Here is a 21,305-nt window from a genome sequence, read left to right as displayed (position 1 = left end):
CCCAGATCTGACAGTATGCTCCAAACATCATTTAGACAGAAGACACAAGAAGTGTTTCTGTACACATTAATCGAGCACTGCCAGCATTCCTACTGAGAGAGAAGATATTACATAACACATTAAGCACCTTTCCTGCCCTCTTGTTCGGTGCTTAAGAGATCCCAATGACTAACATTTACATTGCAGTGCTTAATGGAGGAATTAATGTGGAGTTTTAACATTTTACAGCCTTGAACCAGAACCTCTCCTAATTCCCTCATTTAGTGTTTTATGCATTGGCTTCAACAAACACACTTTGCTACTTGTTCCATTATGCTATCATTGAATCCACTTACTTTATGTTTTTGGCTCAGTACAGTGATTCATTAATACGTCTTGTTTGAGTTTTTTTCCCCTAAAACTTCTGCATACCCTTTCATGCAACAAGCAGATTCTGGCCCAAATACTTGTTATGAGGTGCCATTAATTACATACTACACTTCAAAACAAGCATATAAATAGGCTTACCATTGGAAGTTGGGCGGCTGTCTGATCAAAACCATTTTACAACCAAATGTTAATCAAGTGTTGAATTAATAGCCAGTGTGTTGTGATCGCTTGATCATTTATTGGTCCAATAGCTTCATGACAGGAAGATGAAGGTAGTGATAATGATGATGATGATGGCATAAAAAGGATTTTTTCCCCTCATAATCCACTAATCTGGCAAATGCTGGAACATCAGTACCACTAGGTTATTTTCTTGTGTGTGTGTGTGTGTGTGTGTGTAGTTTCAGAGTTGTGTTAATGTTATTACCATAATGACTAACTCTTGACATTTCTCCACCCCCCCGGTTTCTGAAAAATGTTCTAATTTATTCTACTAGTACATCCTACCATTTTCTGTAATACTCTCTCTGTCTAGGTCTCTCTCTAGTGAATAACATTTAAAAGCTGTACATCGTACACATCTGTACCTCTCTCACATGTTTTCTGCTTCCAACATTGGACACTCTATACAAGCACTATATCCCACCAATTTTGTCTTTCTCTTTCAGATGACCTCATGAAGGATGTTTAGGTATGTGTGTGTCAGAGTGAACATTCGTGTGTATCCATCCATCCCTGGGGCTCACATCAAGTGCACTGGCTGCATCAGTGGACTTCATTATTGCTAATAGCCAGGGATTTACTCTTTTACTCCTAGTTTGTTCCATTGTTCATTAACCTCAGTTCATTTAGCTTGGGACCGGCTGCCTGTCAGGGATGGAACTGTTTCACCCAAAGTCACCAGTCTCAAAGTAAAAGGGCATATTTTTTTGTTTGTTTCTTTGTTTGTTTAACTCGTGTTAAGCCAGCATTTACGGTTGTCCTCTGAAGTTTACATACACTCATCATGAGAATAAATCACTTGTCATTTTGGTCTTTTATATTTTTTGAACTGTTCTTTTCCCAGGCTGGTACATCTTAAATGTAAAGCTCAATGAGCTTTACATTTATTTTGGATTTTCTCTAATCTGGGTCAAAAGTATGCATCCTTCATTATGGACCATTGGTTGTGGTGATTCCTGCTTTTTTCTGAACATCTTCATTTTTTGGTCATTGTTCCCACTGAATACTGGTCAATACAATAAGTGCTGTCAAAAATCCTTTTTATGCTGTCAAAGACCCGTTGTAGTCAGTCATGATCACTAATGAGAAGTTAATAAGCCTATTTGTAGACCCTTCAGCACATCTGTTATAATGGATTAGAGAAAACACAAAACAAATTCAAACTTGTTCACCCAATTCTTGTTTTTTAAAGTTATTACAGACGTATGCTGTGTAATCATTCCACCTTAACATTCCAATAACATTCATGCCCACGATGAGTGCACGTAAATTTTTGACCACAATTGCATGTCCTATTTCTGCACCACACATTACCACCTGACAGTAGTTAAGGTCACTGAGGGGGACACACGGTCATTCCAGTTTGTCTGGAATGGCAGACTGGGGTGGTGGTTCCCCTTTTTAAGAAGGGAGCCTAGATAGTGTTCTCCAACTTCAAGGGGATCACACTCTTGAACATCCCAGGGAAGGTCTAAGGCAGGTTACTGAAAAGAATTATCTGCCTGTTACCTTCTAACAAGGGGATATAATATGCTTTGTGTCCTGGTCTTGGAACTCTGGACCAGCTCTTTATCCTCTCAAAGATATTCGACATGTGTGGGACTTTGCCCAATCTTGGCATGTCCATTGGGAAATCCACTTGGAGTCCAGGATATCTGGCCCATTGTTAGGAGGACAGCATCTGCACTAATCTGTTGAGATAAATATAGTGCTGAGTGGGAAAGCAAAGCTGTCATTTTAGTGGTCAATCTACAATCCTACCCTCACATATGGTCACGAGCTGTGAATAGTGACCAAAAGAATAAGCTTGTTAATATAAGTGGGGGAAATGAGCTGGCTCTGTAGTTTGCCTAGGCTCTCCCTTAGAAATCATGTGAGGAGCTCAGTCATTCTGGAGAGACTCAGAGAAGAGTTTGTCTTACTGTGTCCTACTGTGGGGAGGCTACAGGGCAGACCCAGGACACAGTGGAGAGATTATGTCTCTCAGATGCCTTGGGAACACCATGGAAATGGTGGAGGAAGAGGTGTAGGGAGACGCCGGTCTGGGCATTGCTGCTTAGACTGTTGCCCCATAACATGGATGGATGGATGGATGGATGGGTGTATGGCTAGGATATCTAACATTAAATACAACAATGAAGAAGGAAAAATGTTTTTTATAACAAGGGAAAAAAGCAATCACTTGGAAATTTATTGCATGTATTAAAACTGAGAAAAGCTGGAGGCTAAAACCATAATAAACTCCTCTAAATGAGGGAAATCTCTCCATTATGAAGTTATATTCATCAACGATTAATGACAGCCCAGCAGCATGCTGTGGCCTGTTGCTTTGGTTTGGTGTGTCATATCCCTTAGGCTGCAGTATCATCCTGCAAGGGCCTCCACTGGTCAATCAAATCAGTACATCCAAAAACACATTCCTTTGCAGTGTACACAAAGTAGTATTTCTCCTTTCTACCCTGAAACTCTCATGATCAAAGATTTTAAAATACACTAACTTTCCAGAGCTTGAAAAAACTGTTTTGGCATCTGACGAGGCTTTAAATTCACAAACCAATAAATGGAATTTTATGGATTTTATTTCATTTTTCACAATTATGTAGCTGTCTATGATCTGAATGTACATTTATGGTGTAACATCTTTAATGAAGTGCTTACTGGATGAACATGCAGTGGGTCTGTACAGTGTCTTTTATGCAATATTGCCTCTGGTGAGGCAAAGGTATATACTGCTGCAGACCATAAAGCGTTCCTATAGCTACAATTCATTATGTTGGTTTAGAAATATTTGTATAATCTGAACTGAAACTGTAAAAACCTTCAGGCAACACACGCAGACCTTTATTATTTTGCTTTATATTATTAATAAACAAATCTGTGGGCAAATTATAAAGAAGCTGCCGCATGTGCTGTGCTACAGTATAGGCACTGTGCACTGGCACTGCTTCAAGTTGACAGGCTACTGTAAGGACGCGTTGGCCATTCTGGCTCCTGGCAAATTTGTACTTCACGGTTAAAAAAAGTCACATGGCCCAAAGCCATGACTCGTAAATGTATTTAGTGCCTGCATTTGGTAACTGCAGCACAGTTACATTCAATTTAAAACACTAAAAAGCTGAAGTTACGGTTGTCTGAATGAGACAAGAATATGTTGTGAGACTGTTTCTAAAGGTAAAGCATGCATGTACTTACAACTGACTCTTTGTCTATCTCTTACTAGAACAGTACCAGCTGAATAACTCTGCATATGGACCATTTGGACAAGGACTTCCACAGCCTCACAGCAACCACAGCACAGTGGGACTGAACAAATACACCTCCCTCAAAGCTGTGGGTAAGTCTGACATAAATACATGCTAAATGATGCTTATTTCAACTGACATTGCAACCTTTACAGTACAAGTTAAGAGTACAGGAGCTGTCAGATGATGAAGGCTCCCTTTACTTCGCGGAAAACAGATTTAATCTTAAAGAGAGACCCCCACCATGTTCCCATTTAAGTAACATTAATCATCTAAATGTTACTAAGTGATTGACGTAAACTGGACTTCACAGGAGATTTACTTCCCCATGGTACCACGTCATGCAGACAAGCATGAGCTATTGCAGTAAGGCCTCTGTGTGATTTGATTCAAAGAAACCTCAGTGCACAGGAATATTTTAGGAAGATCTGTCCGCACGGGCCTAGTTATTGCTAAGGACAGAGCTCTATGATATATGGAGTGCAGGTGATACAGATATGATGATTTTTATTTCAACAAAAAATGTGTAGCTTGCTTACTTGCATGTACAGTAAAAGGTAGCACAGTGCTTTATATTTTTTATTCCACGATTCACTATATAACCAAACGTATAAAGGGCATTCTTCCATTCATATCATTGAATTCAGGTGTTCCAATGACTTGAATGGCCAAAGGCATATAAAATCAAGCACCTAGGCATGCAGACTGCTTCTACGGACATTTGTGAAATAATCGATTACTCCCAGGAAGTCAATGAGTTCCAGCATGGTACCATGTTAGGATGTCAGCTGCGTAATATCCAGTCATGACATTTCTTTGCCACTAAATATTCCACAGTAAGTTGTTATTGGTATTATATTATATATTAGTTTTATAATAAAGTGGAAGCAAATGGGAATGACAGCAATTCAGTCATAAAGTGACAGGCCATGTAAAATCACAGAGCGGGGTCAGCGAATGCTGAGGAGCACAGAAATCACCAACTTTCTTCATAGTCAGTCGCTAAAGATCTCCAAACTTCATGTGGCCAAGCTCAAGAACAGTTCATCGAGAGCTTCATGGAAGAGGTTTCTGTGGCCGAGCAACTTATGTCACCAAGTGCAATGCAAAGTATTGGATGCAGTGGTGTAAAGGACGCCACTACTGGACTCAGGACCAGTGCAGACGTGGTCACTTGAGTGACAAATCACTATTCTCTGTCTGGAAATCCAGTGGATGAGCCTAGGTTTGGCGGTTGCCAGCCAGGAGAATGGGATTTGTGTCAAGTGTAAAGTTTGGTGGAGGGGGGATTACAGTGTGGGGTTGTTTTCAGGAGGAAAGACATTTTGGATGAGTTAGGCTCTGACCCATAATTCCAGTGAAAGGAACGCTTAAAGCTTCAGCATACCAAGACAGAACACCTTTGGGATGAATTAGAGTGGAGACTGTAAGCCAGGCCTTCTGGTCCGACATCAGTTTCTGATCGTAGAATTGTGCTTCTGAATGAATCAAAAATTCCCATAAACACACTGCTAAACGTTGTGGAAAACCTTCATAGAAGAGTTGCAGTTGTTATAGCTGCAAAAGTGTGCATACATCATATTAAACCCTATGGATTAAGAATGGAATGTCACTCAAATTCATATGCGTGTTAAGGCAGACAAGTTAATACTTTTGTCAATATAGCGTACATACAGTTTCTTAACTTGCTGTAAAATGTCTAAATCATCTATTGACCTGAAATACAAAATCAAAACAGGTAAACTCTGAAGCCTATATTTGTAAAAGATAGGCTCAAAGTAGGCTGAAGCTAAAGTGTACTACTTCACTGTGAGTCAAAATAGTTTTCAGTATCACAAATGGACACATTATTCAGCTAAGACTGTTTGCACACATTTTTCAAATTGCCTAGTTACACCTTTCTAATGTTGTATTCTGCACACTTTTATGATGCCTCCAAATGTATTTTTATGGAGATTTGAGAATAAAGAGCAAACATACGACAAACAGGAAAGGTGGCTTTAGGACTTTTACCAGGTTCCTGTAAGGACTGTTTTCTGCTGGCAAAGGTCACACACATATGTAGCAGAACAACAACAACCTCAGGCACCCATTACAACAAAATAATCCTCTACTGCTCATCCAAAGGCACAACTGCTTTTCAAGACAAATTTGAGGTTTTGTTAGTTTGGTCATGACCAGTAAAAGTTAAAGTAAAGGCTTTGAAAGATGGATGCTTTAGCTTGAGGACTGAAGTATAAGTATATGTTAAGTTTTTCAACCACAGAAACCACAAACCTATATAGAAACCTGTTAGAATCTTTATTATTTATAACTCCTCTCAATGTAATTCTTATCAAAAAAAAAAATTATTGTAATAATCTATTAGTAACCTATTTTTTAATGAAATTAAATCCACAATTATTCACAATATTCTCAGTCTCATGTTTTCCTCTTCAGATACAGCTGATTCAGTCAAACATTACAATACAAACATGCCTGTTTAACATACCTCAATTAAATTCCCTTTTTCCAGCGGGACTGTTTAACTTCAGTATGTAATATGAAATAATCGCGAAATGCAACAGCACAAAATGTTGTCAGTTTAAAAATGAGATATTCTGATCCAATAGATTCCCTCGTATCAGACTAAGAAAACAGCTTTGTTTTTTTAGTTGCACCACCTCATCTCACTTTTTTCCACATCCACAAATCTCTGATTACAAAATTGTAGCTGAATTCTAGCCATCTGGTTATATTATGGTTATATTCCGATATAAAAGCAAGGTTGCTGAGTTCCTGTGTCATCTGCAGTTAAATTGCCGTCCCGCAGTAACTGCGTCACCAGCTGTGTTGGAACCTCAGATCTGTGAAGTTATTGCTGGACTCTGAAAGCAAGTAACTAAATGCAATTTTTCTCTGATTTAGGTTAATCACAGTTAATCGCAGCATTTTCAGAAAAATAAATTGGACATAATCGCCCACTTGACCCCATTCAATCACAAACTCATAGCAGACTGACTCTGACTTATTGCTTTTCTATCACCATTTTGACACCAAAGTCACTTTGAAGACCGCAAATGGTTGCAGACCTGCTCCTCATCTTCAAAGCAACCATATCAGAGGCAGTGAGATTACATGTTCATTTCATTCTGCTGCGACATTTGGATGGTACTGTCAGAATTTCTCAGAAACAATATGAAAGGATGGATCCATCCTGGCTTATTCCAGCAGTTCAGGTGGCTGCTGAATATAAATTGTGTGGGTGATACCATCGTGCTTAATCTTCGCATCATTAAAACAAGAAAGCCTATCCAAGTATTGTTGCTGACTCCGTCCATCCCTTAATGACCGCAGAGTGCCCATCTTCTCATGGCTGCTTCCAATAGGATAACACATGATGTCACAAAGCTCAAGTCATTTCAAATGGTTTCTTGAACATGACAGTAAGCTCACAAAAGGCCTCCACAGCCACCAGATTTGGGATGTAGTGGAACATGAACTGTATGGTGGTATTATCACCAGACCAAAACCTCTGAGCAATGTTTCCAACACCTTGTTGAATCTATGACATAAAGAATTCAGGCTGTTCTGAAGGCAAAACAGAGTCCACATTTATTCATAGTAGAAGACATCTAACATTACAATTTTTAAACTGAGAAAATAGGTCATTTTAAGATAAATATTAGCACCTTTTAAAATTTAATGACAGCAACAGTTCTCGGAGAAGTTGGGACAGGGCCGTGTTCACTTTAGGGCCATTATATGTTCTATTTTCCATGCTTGTTCTTTGTTAATTATGCATGTAGCAAAACATTTATAGTGGCTAAGTCTGTTAACACATTTATCTAAATAACATGCTCTTGCTCCTATGATTACTACTGATATATCACAAGCACAAAACATGAATTTTCACCTGTCTTGTGTGCTCTTGGAGGCCCCTCCTGGTATAAGGGCCCCAAGCAGCAGCTTAGTCTCCTTATGCCTCAGCTGGCTCTGAAGCTAGTTGCCAGGCTATGCTAACATTCGCAGTTAAGATTAAACGCATAGTGTAATTACCTTTTTACTTGTGCTTGTTTTCCATCACAGAAGCAGGGAACTGTTACCATCTGCTCAACAAAAATATCAGACTGAATCATGATAGGAGTTCACTTGTTCTCAAAGTTTTTTTATGCTTTTCTATTAAATAATAAAATAAAATGACACTGTTGAAAATAAAAACATTTGCTTTTGAAAAGAAAGGAAACAACCTTTGTCGGTGTACTCTGATTTTCCAGCAAAAACAATGAAAGCACACTCAGAGACAAGGTTACTGTTCATGTAGCCAGGAAGCTAGCGGCGATAACCTCAGTGTTTAGTTTATTTAAATAATTCCCTGTGACATTCATGTGTGCCGATGACACGCGCACACACACGCACAAGCAGAGTCAGACTCAGGGCGAGGGTATTTATAAACCTCCATCGCTGTGTCCCCTCCTCCTGACACACATACCTTTACCTCCATCATCTCCATTGCACTCTTCAGTTTCTCCTGCTCCTCCTGCCCTCCAGTATCTCAAGAAAAGAGTAACAACACTAATATTCACTCACCTCAAGGGCACGCACCAGTTGGAAATACGTAAACAACCAGCCTGCCCTTTGATCTTTTTCAGATCCTACCTTCACCTTCCTCTGACTCCCTCTGTCATCTTTCCCCTACTTTAAATGTACTTTTCTAAACTTTTACGTATATAAAAGTGCATTTTCATGCTAACACGGTCCCTTTGTGAGGAGATCAGTGTTTTAATTCTATTGTTGACACTGCTGACAGGTTGGAGCCAGGAGGCCAGAAATGCATCATGGATTAACCATGATTCAGACTTGAGCCCTCCTCCTATGATGACACATCATGTGTTTGTGAATTGGCAGTTAATTTCTTAGACTGCTTCTGCATGTGACTCAGAACTGCATCAGACTGTGATAAATTGAAAATGTGTAAACAAGTTTAAAGAGGCCAAATATAGCACATGTTTGCTCTACCGACCCAACTTTTTAACTTCTACTGTAACACTGAATTGTGACAGGGCAAGAAGTGAGCAGAAAGCTATGGGTACATAAAGCCCACAGTCTGCACACAAGTTGCCATTGGTCAAAGGAATAAAACAGAATTAAAACGAGTAGAGTAATAATAGCCACGTGTGCTAATTTTTTTTCTCTAAATAAATTTGGCAACTTGATATTTGGGACAAATTCTATAAAGACTAAGACTAAAGGAAAGGTCATTTACTAAAAAATGAAGTGAAATTACATCTATTTTGTTAATCCTTTTTGCTGAACAACAATTTTAAAAGTTGAAAGAAAAAAAATATTTTATTATCCGAATCACTGCTCCATAGGGCCCTTGCAGGCAATCCTAATTAAACTACAGATTCTCCCCTATTTAGAAATTCCCTGATATTACCAGAGCCAGTCTAGGGGAGCCATTCTACTTCCTATTAATCCAGTTGTACAGACATTGGCTGCAGTTTACCTCAAGTGGAGCAGAGCCCATGAAATAGTTCATAATATGAGCCATTTGAGCTAAGCAGCTAAAATAACCTTTTTTTCTCTCAATAACAAGAAAATAACAACACTTACAGTCATGTGAAAAGGACTCTATGCAATCCTTTGAAAAATTTAATACAGCCTCACTGCTTCCATAGATATTAAGAGGGTCAGAAAAAGCCAGGTGCTGGTTTTGAGCATTCAGGTGTGTTTTAATATAGTACTCCTATCTTCCCAAGAGTGGACGTCCCTCAAGACTGCCACAAAACCCCAAAACTACATCTCAGACTCAGTTATCATGTTAGTATTGTAAAGTACATAACAATACAATTAGAAAAAGACTGAACAAGCATGGCTTATTTGGTCAGAAGAAAGCCTTTTGTCTCTACACAGAATAAAGCAGCACGGCTTAGGTTTGCCAAGTTGCATCTAAAAATCCACAAGATGTCTGGAACAGTGTCCTTTGGACAGACAAAACTAAACTGGGAAAAATGCACAGTGCCTTGATTAGTGACAGCCTAGCACAGCATATCAGCCAAACTTCTCATACATATTGTTAAGCACGGTGGTGGAGAAGTGTATTACTACAACAGAAAACTGAAAGTTTAAAAATAGAACTACATCTATGTTCATGATCACATCTGTCTGAAAATAAAAAAAACAGATTCGACAAGATTAATGCTGGGCTAAATCTCAGATCTTTCTTGATGCCCATCAAACTGAAAGCCTGGAGGATGGGGAAACTTCTCGGGTATTTAAAAGTTTTACAGTTATGGTTGTCTTTGTCTCACAGACTGTCTCCACCCTGTCTCTCTGCAGCTGAAACTGCATCTCGGAGCTACTACAAGAGCTTCCCTCTAATGGATTTCTCCCACTACCAGCCTGTAGCTCCACCTGCCTTCCAGCCTGTGCCCATTCCACCTAAAGAGAAGTCATACATCCATCACCAACCCCTGCCGGAACACCACGACATACACTCCCCTCTTTCAATCTCCATCCCCCCCAGCCACCTCGAGCAGTCACGCCTCTCTAAGACAACCACACACCCGTTTCTCTCCAACTCGGCCTTCAAAGCATGGGAGCCAAACGCCCGCCATGTCCACAGGCAGACCTCCGCCCCAACGCATACTTCCACCTCTCTGCACAGCTCCACCCGGAGACACAACTACTCAACCCGGAGGCAGCAGAGCACAGAGAATGTCCCAGATCTCTATAATCAGCCCTATGGAGGGATGTATGGAGGAACAGGAGGGGGAGCAGGACAGGGGCCACATGTCCAGGGGCAACATCCATCTCAACCCACTTATTACCACCACACCAGGCAGAAGAGCTACTCCACCCACAGTGCAAATGAGGTGACTGTCTGAGCGGCAGCAACTCAGAGGGCGGCCTTCCACCATGTTTAACACAAAAACGAAAAAGCTTTGGCGTTAGCCAAAAAGGCCAGAGTTTGGGACAGCTCGTCCAACATGTGGTTAATTAAACAAGAAGTTTTTTTAAGACACGAAAAAATGAAAAGGGGTGTTTTCATAAGTGGAAACAGGGAGGTTCAGGAGGAAAACACTGACACACAGAACCACCACTCTTGTAGAAAATGGACTGTGGTGGTAAAGGTTATTAGCGCACTCCAGCGAATGTCTCGTATAATAAGTGTTTAGATTCCACCCAAAGGATATCTCAAATCCAGTCTCAGGCTTCAATAGGCTGCATAGCTAAAAAATTGTCCAACTGCTACAGATTTTCCACTACAGTGTGCTTTAATTGCGGCTGTACAGGCCATATAGAAACATGGACAGAACAAAAGAACAACAAAATACTTCTGCCACCCTAGAGCAGAGGGCTTGATATTTCGAGTCAGATTAGGCAGAAAGAAACAGTCAGTTTTTATTAATCAAAGTAATTCTGCATGAGCACAGGTGAAGCAGGTGATCAGTTCATGTGGGGAAACACACAAAAATCAAAAACTACAGTACCATTCCAAAGAAATAGTCACAGCTAGCATGCAGCTATTTTTACTCAAATGTAGCTTCCTGTGTACTCTTTTCTGTCATTCACCTGCAAATGTTAGACCTCAGGAACATTGGAAGTGTTCATGTCATTTAATGGGAACTCTGTCTGTGTTCACCTACTCACTACCTCCTCTACTGTAAAGGAACTCATTGTAAACGATAATAGTTTGAAAACTTTTGAAATTAATGTTATCAAAAGAAACCCAAGAGCTTTTTTACTTTGAGGTGACAGTGCTAGCTACTGCACCTTGCTTCTACTACTGAGAAGCACAGGTATGAAGCACGCTAACACAGCCAATTAGCCTAGGGTAGCAATAACAATAATTTCTCCCTGGGAAATTATCAAACTGACGTTTTTCATCTACACTTCAGTATTTATCTGGATTAAACAAATGTATAAAATCTCTGTGGCTAATGGTGTTTTCCATTTGAAGTCAGAAGTTGGAATTTAGGAGTTCCCAGTTAGAGTTTTCACCCACCCAAGTTAAATTTCCACCTTAGAAAGATGGAATAGCATCACCAACCTCAACTTCATAATCCAAGATGGTTTCAGAGCATGTAAATGTATAAAATCTGTAATATGATGCTAATGCTAATGCTAATGATGCACGATTGGCTCTGCCTCTCAATAGAGCAAAACAAATGTTTTTTTTCTTGCTTTTCTGGCCTTACTACAGGGACACGCTCTACTCGGGAGATCTCTCTTAACTCTGACATCTGAGGCAAATGGAACACAGCACTAATAATGAAGCCCATGAGGAAGTTTTGGAAACTGCAGTTCCTCAAATGGCCACTTGAGGGTGGCTCTTAAAAGAGAGTTAATCATTGGTGTTCATGTTAAAAAAAAAAAAAACCCAACTTGGGCTGGTGTACAAATGAGTTAAAAATAAGTGCTTTCGATGGTGATCCAGCTGGAGCTGAGGCATTCATTTTCATATTAGTTTAAGAGTTTTCTCATTGTGTCATTCTATATAGATATCATCAACCATTCAGTGCAATCGTCAAGGTAAAAGTTCAGGTAATTTTCAGGCCCCACAAGCCTTTGTGTGCATCAAGTTACCTCCTGTTTATCTTGTAAAAACACCTCTTCTATTTTGCAGCTCTCAGTCTACCTCCATGCACAGCTGTTTTCTCCTTGTCCCTTTTTCTCCCACCAATTTTCTGAGATGAAGCGCTTTGCATTCTTTGCCATCAGGCCAAGCATACGGGGACAGCATCCCCGCAGGTCACATTAACTGACGGTGAGGACAATGCCACCATCATGTCAGCTCCCATCAGCCTCCATCCTAGCTAGAGAAAAGGAGAGAAGGAAAGAGAGGAAGAGCGTAAGAGCCAGCGGCTCAAACTCTTTAGAAAGGAGAGAAAAGGAGGAGAGAGAACAGGAAAATAAATAACAAACACACACTGCTGCATGTTTTCCTTCCTTGGGGGAAGGAGTCAGTGTGGATCTGGTCTCCTACTATTGAACTGTCTGAGGCATAATTCAGAGTGTGCAGACGCCTGTATGTAATTTCTAACCTACAGGCGCCATTGCGGGAAAGTTCTCTGAGGCGTTTCCAACCCTGGAGCATTAGACATTTCTCATTTCATCTCTGAACCCTGGACAGCAAAGGACACTGTGCAGAGTTGCGGCTGTTGATTTAAACATTCAACAGTTTTTGCATTGCTTCCACTGCACTTGTTGGTGAAGATGTACGACTGGAACACCCTCAGGAGATGTACAATGTACAACACGTGTCCAGAAATGGTTCCATGAGGTTCATGAATTGAATTTGTGCCGAAAGAGCTGAGGGGGGAACTTTCCTTTGATTATGTAGCAGCTGAATTAAGAGGCAGGAAAAAAGGTTGCTGTAGGTTAAACTGAGTCAAGACATTGGGAAACGCATGCAAAACAACACAGCTGCTAAATAAAGACTGCCCAAACACAACTCTACAGCAACACATAGATGCACTGTTGGTCAAATGCAATTCTGCAGTACGGTATTTTAAACATGAAATCAAGATACTAAACAATAAGAATATGGTATGGTTAACATTTTCCTAAATCCAGGATGCATATATGAGGTTACAGCACCTTAACAATATGTCATAAGAAGAAAGGTGAACAAAAAAATCTGACCTATTCTGCCCTTTTGAGCAGACCAAAATTTTAATAACTCTTCCAAATGATGGAGAGGAACATTTTGTTTTGGCCTCTACCCAAAGTAAAGTTTAACACTTTCTCTCCTCTCACCTATATTTGTCTGTCTGCTAAGTTTTGGAGTTGTTTTCCACTGGAACAGCTGCCTGATGGAACAAGGTTGAATATTTTTAAGACACCAAAATGTTCTGTTAAGCTGGACATTTGCATCATAATTCATTTTTGGTTCATCTCTCCATATGGACCTAATCACATTCCACCTGAACTTCTTAATAAAAAAATACACAAGGTTTAAAATCTTGCCACCAGGCTTATAGAAGTTATTATTTATTGTGTTTCCCTGGAAAAATGAGCAAGAAAAGCAGCAACTTTGAAGATTTTCAATTTTAAAGGGATTTGATAATCTGTGACTGGTACTGTTGTCAGCTGCCGTCATGGAGACATCCGTGACAGGGGTTTGAAACTGTTTATTTGAACCATGTGGAGAAATGTCAGAAATTTTGATAATAGGTAAAAGTACAGTAAATGTATATTTGGTGTCTTTTGTCAGCCAAAATCTGTAATTAATGGGGACCTATTACCATATTTTAATTTTGGACTTAATCCGACAGCAACCCATAGCTTGAAGCAATCCTCACATGTCTTATAATGAGCCTTAGTGCAGCCCCTCACTTGATCCACTGTTCTAACTCTCTCCCTTTAACCCATCCTCCCAACTTTGTTCTGATTGGTTGCCCCTTGCAAACAGAAGGTTGAGCTTCTTTATCCATAGCTGGAGCTATGTGCCTGAAATGACCATAACAGAGACATGTTTAATATAAGTAGCCACCACTGTAACAGTACATGAGTGGCAGAAAATAATAAAAAACATAAAAAACATAAAAAACACAGCAGGTCTCATTTAACACTGTTTCTAACACTCAGTCTGGTACATAAGCTAAGTGCAAGTCTAACCTGGCATTTATAAAGGCCTCGAGCCACATTCACCTACTCTAAGCACTTCAAATTGCTTAATCTGTCATATCCTCCTGGGATCCAGCCTATTCATTTATGTCTCCTGTAATGGACATTTGTTTTTGGTCTATATCTTTTGACTTATTTGAGCTAACTTAATAAGTCCTGATGTTCTCAATAGAGGATATCCTGGCCGTTCCAATGATATCTCATGTGTTTGGGTGAAAACGTTAAACTGGAAGATACTTTTTTCCTCGGTTCGCAGGAGGGTATAGTCACACCTACTGCCCGCACACTGACATCACCCGTTAACATGCATGTCTTTGGACTGCAGAAGGAAACTGAAGTAAACCCAAATCTAATAGGAGCAGCAGAGATCAGCGAGACAAACACCTGCATCATTCACAGTGATGCCACATTAGTGAATGGCATTTAGAGCTCTGTGGCTCCTGCTGTGTCAAGAAAACAAAAAACAGGCAACTCTTTCACCGCACCCTCTCTTGTCTTCATTCCCTTGTATGTAAACACAAGAAGGACACGTCTGTAATTATGCGATTCCCCTCTTCAACAGTGCAGTGAAGGATCCTGGGCAGGCATCCTTTTCCCCTCCAAACGGTCGGTGTTGTGGGTGTAAAATGTTGAGAGCTGCTGCTTTTCCCCCCCTTAAACAATAGCAGTTTAGTTCTTTGCAGTGAACAAGTGCTTCCAATGTTTGTTTTTCCCCCGTGGTATGGAAAACTGCATTTTTCTCCACCTGATCTTCTAGTCTTTGCAGATGAAACAAACCGCTTTTTTCATGTCTTTGTGATAAATTCTTGACACATTTTGTACATTATTACTCCGTCTTTTGTTGATTTTTGTTTTATGTAGTGCAACCACCATCTGGGAATCATTTTGCTTTGATTTATGACTATTGTGTAAATATTTTTATTTATTGGATTTCCTATATATTTTATTTATATAAGGGCTGTATGAACAGAGAGTATTTATTATTATTATTATTATTACTGCTGTCAGGTTTTAACAGAATATTTGACTTTATGTTGGCAGAGTTGGGCGATAGACAGGGCTTTTCACATAAGTGGCAAAACACAGTGGCACAGATGAACTGCAGCACCTCTGTCTAAGCCACTGGTGAGGTCTATATGGCCAGAAGTGGTGAGAAGGAACTACATGTGCTTTGGAACATTTGTCCGCATGTTTAAAACTGGAAGAATTATTTTTTGCTGGGTAAAGACTGCCGAGTTTACACCACTTTGGCTCCCTCAGTTACTGCAAGTAATAAAATATAATAGATACAGATGAGGTCAGAGTGTATTGGAGAGAAATACAGTATGTAGTGTTTATGCTGTATGTATCCATACTTCTTACAACAGAACAACTACTTTATACCCCAAATATTCTAGAGATGTTGTTTCTAACAGACTGTTTAGGAGACACTTTTAAAGATGAACTATTAAATATTGATATTAAAGAAAAATTAGAGTTTGGTTTGATTGGTTTTCATATGAAATTAATATTAGACTTCTGATCCTCATGGCCATACCACCTATCAGACAAATATCGTCATTTAGTGCACTTTCTGGAAACTTTTTCTTGGAGCAGCTGGAGTAAAGTGTGTTTACTTCAGAGGCAGCATGTTCAGTACATGTTGAATATTTGAAGCAGCGTCACTCACACAAACATTTGGTAATTTAAAAACATTTAATAGTCGACCTGCCTGACTGACAAATACAGCTGATACTGCAGGACTGATCCTGTAGTGCCACCTTGTGGCTGCTCTTTATATTACACGGAACCAGAGCAGTAGCAGTTTTGAGTCCTGGAAACTTAATTTCTAAAGCGAATCACCGATTGCTACTAATGACATACAGTGCAAAAGTCTGGCGCCGCCTCTCTTTCCTTTATATTTTGCTAGGAAAATGGAAATAGGTGAAGAAAAACTGTGTTTGCACAATTTTACCGAGATTTGAAAGTTAGTACTTGGTATAAACGCCTTTATTCTTTAACACAAAAGAAGCAAAACATGAAGAATTCAGAAGTGGCTTAAGATGCTTGATGAATACTATAGAACTGAAGAGAAAACATTTTAATAAAGAAGTCAACAGAAAAGTCTTCAGAGAATAACAATTTTAATGGAAGATAGTATTTGAAAATGTCACACATTTAATAAAGTGCAGAGTTAAACATTTGCCTTGTGAGGTCTAGATCATCATCGATGATCACCCCAGTTTAAACAGCCCAGGTTTCGGGAATCGGGGAACAAAGAAAATAAACATACTAACTTAGACACATCAAAACACCTCACATGCTCACCAAAAAAGGTTTGGCCTCTTTCCAAAATATAGGATTAGGGTAGGGTTACCACCTATGGTGGTTTAGATGTCAGACGAACATTTTTATTAATCATTTTAAGACAAATATTTGTCTAAACCACGTGTGACCCTCTGCTTGTAAGCAAACATCTTTTTTTTTTTTTTAAGTACATTTTTTCCCCTCAACAAATTCAGGTTCAATTCAGTCATTTTAGATTCACAATCTGAATAAACTGAAGACCTATTTATATTTGAATATAAGCAAAATGATGGCCTTTTTAAGACTTGTGCATTAATGATCTACACATACCCTTTATGTAGGATCAGGATGGTGAAAGACCAACAGGTTCAACAATATTTAGAGTAAAGATGTCCCAAACACAACAATTAAACACCGTTTGCTAAAACAGTGATGGAGGTAAGTGGTTGATACGCATAATTTTCCTATGCCTGCTTTAATCATGCAAATATAAACAGTCAAATATGTATAATGTATATGAAACAGTGTGTTTATAAACTGAAAAAATTCTAAACCCAACAAAGCAAATGAAAGCTGTAAAGCTGAGTGGTCCTGAATTTAAAATATAAATAAAAAAATATAATTCCCTGTTTTCATCACGTTTCTGGACGAAATACATAACTTGGAGGTGGCATGCTGAAGATAAAACTTTAGATTTGGTCAAACGATATTTTTAAAGCCAGACGACCCAGCAGAACAGGTTTAACTGAGCTGGCCTTCAAATACGTCCTGTTCTAATAACTACAGGAATACAAACAGTAAAAACACACAAGAAAAAATTAAGGCACCAAATTACATTTTTTCTTCCTCTCCACCAAATTCCATAGAATTCAAGTTAGTAGTTTTTACATTATTGGGATGACGGACAGAAAAAGTGGAAACGATTTCACACTCACACTGAAGAAAAGGCAGAACACAGCATGACACGTTAAATAAACAAACTGACCAAAATGTGACAATGCACTAAGGAACAAATACCTCATTTTTGGTATCGGACTCAAATTCAGATTCGGATTTTTGACAAAAAAACTAAAAGTCTCCAGTTACATCCTGGCACTTTGTGTATTTTGATACACATCTAGCAATTTGTTACCAAAGCAACACAATCAGAGTCTAATTTTCAACATGAATACTTTTTGTAATAAAGTCTTAGAGCAAGAAACAAAGTATCGGCCCTGCCAGTGATCTTTAAATGCATCTAGGAACTTATTTGAGTAGTTCCTAAACTAATTCTAATTTTAAAAAGTCACTATGAAAACTTCATACATAGATAAATATCAAAGAAAAGGTTTCATTTAATTCTATAAATGTCAGATTTAAACTTAGGAATCCTTACATGCCATCTGTCTGCCTCACAAGATCTCTGGAGAAAGACACAATAAGGTCTGCTGTCCATGAAAACTATTACAAATTCTCATTATCTGTGTGAATGACTAAAACTGAGACATCCTTTAGACACATTAAAGCAGAAAGGTTGGAAGACAAGGCCAGTGCTGGTTATGTGATGATAGTACGATTCATGGACTCTTCATCATTCAATTTTCTGGAGCAGTCATCTAACTGTAATACACTTTGTGACAGACTGCCACAATGACAGACATAATGAAGCACCTCAGGAGAGGATGACAATACCTGCTAAAAAGCCTCTCATAAATAGCAGTGCATGAGAGGATGAATCCTGCCTCTAAAATGACAACTTTGAATACAAATCCAGAGGATATGCATGTATAATGATCCTGCTGACCCAAGAAAACGTAATCTTAAACACGTTAATGTACACACACACACACACACACACACACACACACACACACGTATAAGATCCATTTTTAGTCCCCTGTCCAGAGCGTCTGTCACACCTTCACCCCTCACATACACCTCAGAGTACGTTGAATAACACCATAAAACTCAATAACAATAAGTGATGGCTGATTAAATATAAAAGTGACTTGCCAGCCACAGGCAGGGATGTTATCAGATATCTTCTAAAATCCACGACTCTGTCTATCATTGCCCAGCCAGGTTGTTGCCTCCAGGATTTATGACCATGGAATCCAAGAAGGGACGGAGAGCCTGGCCAAATGGTCTGTGAGGAAATACAGCAGAGAGTACAGTTACATTAAAAACCAAAGTCTTAGTCAGTTATTGTATACAAGAAAAGCAAGCACTTAATACCACAAGAATAATCTTTCAAAAGGGAATAAGACATACCCAGGAATGTACAGTTTGGTCAGAAGCTTATATACTCTCATCATGAACTGAATGTTTGAGTCATTTTAGGCTTTTAATGATTTATTTGAACCGTTGTTTTTTTCAGGATGGAATAAGTGTACAGCACACATCTTTAATGTCTTTAAATAACAGGAATTAGGTGCACAAGTTTCAGTTTATTTTGGATCTTTCTACAAATGACATCGGGTCAAAATTAAATCACTCACCTAAATCTTTAATAAGTGGAGCTGAAAGTTCTACACTTTGAAAAGGCCAATAAATGTCTTATTAGTGATCATAGTGGACTAAAAATAGTAGTTTATTTTTGGCAGCATAAAAATAGGTCTTCTCATTCTCATTGTTCTGGGTGTTTTTCACTGGGTTGAAAAATACTCAGAATAATAAAAACTGAATATTTAATAAAGCCTGGAATAGATAGGAGCAACATGTTTACCTTATCCCCCCAACTTACATAATAATACACTGCTCAAAAAAATGAAAGGAACACTTTTTAATCAGAGTCAAGCATCAAGTCAGTTAAAATTCTGGACAACAGGCGCACTAGAGGGGCAAATATGAAACAAAATATGAAAATATCCCCAGAGTATCAATACTTTGAGAATATTTTGATATTTTGCCATTGCCACAAGGTTTGCTGTATCTCCCACCAAAGTCTCAAATTTCTGACAATTGTACATGCATATTGTAATGGTGTATTTAATACAACACTCAGGGTGCATATAATTTCAAATTCATTTTTCCATTTATATTTATTATCTATAATATAATTGATATTATTATACATTTTTAGTGTTTTGCCATCAGTATCAGCAGAGACACAATTCAACTGCACAGAATTAAGAAGCTTACGTGGATAGGATGTCAGATGGAAGGTCTGTGATGTAGGATGGGATCTTTCTGCCTGTCAGGAATTGAGCCACTTCACTGCTGAAAGTGTTGCAGTTGTTCTCAAACAAGTTGTAATTGGCACCTCTGCAACAAATGAAGGAGAAAGTCAGAGGAGGGAAGAAGAAGGAGTTCAAAGGGCAGAGAGAGGGAGAGAGAGGTGCACCACAGGTTGGAGAAAAGCAGGTGAGTAGCAGCAAGTGATTAGACAGAAATATTTTAAATGCAAAATACTGAGGGGGAAGAGCACTAGATGTAAATTTTAGCTCATTCCTAAAAACTATTATTTAGTGTCGAACAGGGAAGTAACTCATGAGCCTTGTTCTGTGCATTGGAGCAATGCACTTATTCTACTGATGCTATTTACAAACAAATAATTCGCAACTGTTTGGTTCAGTTTTGTTTTGCAATAATACAGATCTCATCATCTTCTTTTACCTGTACTTGGACTCTCCCAGTGAAGTTAAATACTCCTTAAAAAGGTCTTCAGGCACTTCAGTAAAGCCCATGTCGACTACAGAATCAGGCGGTCCCAACAGGGTGCCTCCCTAGGAGACAAACAGATGCACACCTCAGTGACTTGTCACTGAGACTCTGGCACAAGTTTCTTGAATTTGTGTCTAGATCAAACGGCTGTAAAGTGCACTGTTTATATGAGAGGATGGTGCTGATTCTTACAGGTGGACAATTGGTGATGCCTGTTGATCCACCAAAGTAGTGCTCTTTCCCGTGGACCACAACACCCGTGTGCCTGTTAGACGCCAATGCATTTTTTTAAACAGTGGTATTAAACTACTTAACTGCAGCTCAGGTGCTCAGAGAGAATACTTTTTAATAGAACTTTCTTTACGTAAACTCACCATATCCCATCAATATGTCTCCCTGTAAAGATAAAATAATTAAAATTACGATCAACTTTTTCCGCCCTTAGAAAACAACAACTTTCACTTCCGAAGCATCCCACTGAGTCATGACAGAGTTTGTCAGAAACTCACCCAGCATGGAAGCACTCAGCTGACGGGCCATCCCTCTGGACAGGTCATAAACGTAAAGTTTCACTGGATAAGAATCAGTTTGGTCCATGATAACCCAAAACGATTTCTTCGAAACGACAATGCGGCTAACCTTCTAGAAAGTTACTTAGTCACTACAGAGTTGCCAGCTAGCTAGGTTCCCGGTAGCAAATAAAAGTTTAATAAAGCTTCTGGTGGTGGAACTGTGAGAAATAATACATTCAGGCTACAGGCTGTTTAAAATACTAGTAATAACTGTAAAATAAAAAAGTAAATGTAAAACCTAGCTCGAAGTTGCCGGGAGTCAAATCCAGTGCTGTGTCACTGTCTATGAACGATAACGCTACTGTCCTATCACGTGAACAGCGGGCTTCCGGCTTTAGGGTAAATAAACCCCGCGTAT

At 39.1% G+C, this 21,305-nt stretch overlaps 2 protein-coding genes across 3 annotated transcripts in view; one reads left to right on the top strand and one right to left on the bottom strand.

Annotated features, from left to right (window-relative positions):
* shisa8b (shisa family member 8b) overlaps positions 1–11,817 on the top strand; it is a 46,277-nt gene extending 34,460 nt beyond the window's left edge. Inside the window, exons 4-5 of the mRNA XM_019362806.2 lie at positions 3,812–3,925; positions 10,155–11,817. Of these exons, the coding sequence (XP_019218351.1) occupies positions 3,812–3,925; positions 10,155–10,702 (662 nt within the window). The 3' untranslated portion in view covers positions 10,703–11,817. The remainder of the gene's footprint in view (positions 1–3,811; positions 3,926–10,154) is intronic.
* Positions 11,818–11,956: 139 nt separating this feature from the next.
* On the bottom strand, positions 11,957–21,249 carry desi1b (desumoylating isopeptidase 1b). 2 transcript variants are annotated; one of them, XR_003221352.1, is made up of 7 exons: positions 20,885–21,249; positions 20,750–20,771; positions 20,568–20,640; positions 20,328–20,437; positions 19,854–19,976; positions 18,726–18,858; positions 11,957–12,691 (listed from the first exon to the last, which is right to left on the bottom strand). XR_003221352.1 is itself a non-coding variant. In XM_003438536.5 (6 exons), exons 1-6 carry the CDS (start codon positions 20,970–20,972, stop codon positions 18,780–18,782), a joined length of 495 nt encoding a protein of 164 aa, XP_003438584.1. In that variant the 5' UTR covers positions 20,973–21,248; the 3' UTR covers positions 16,554–18,779. The 2 variants fall into 2 exon arrangements, 1 of the variants encoding a protein (XP_003438584.1); XM_003438536.5 differs by lacking the exon at positions 11,957–12,691 and having other exon boundaries at positions 16,554–18,858; positions 20,885–21,248.
* Positions 21,250–21,305: the final 56 nt, after the last annotated feature.

This window comes from Oreochromis niloticus, linkage group LG8 (assembly GCF_001858045.2).
Source record: "Oreochromis niloticus isolate F11D_XX linkage group LG8, O_niloticus_UMD_NMBU, whole genome shotgun sequence".
NCBI lineage: Eukaryota > Metazoa > Chordata > Actinopteri > Cichliformes > Cichlidae > Oreochromis > Oreochromis niloticus.
Note: the sequence above shows the minus strand (reverse complement) of the source record. Positions and strands in the feature narration are given on the sequence as shown.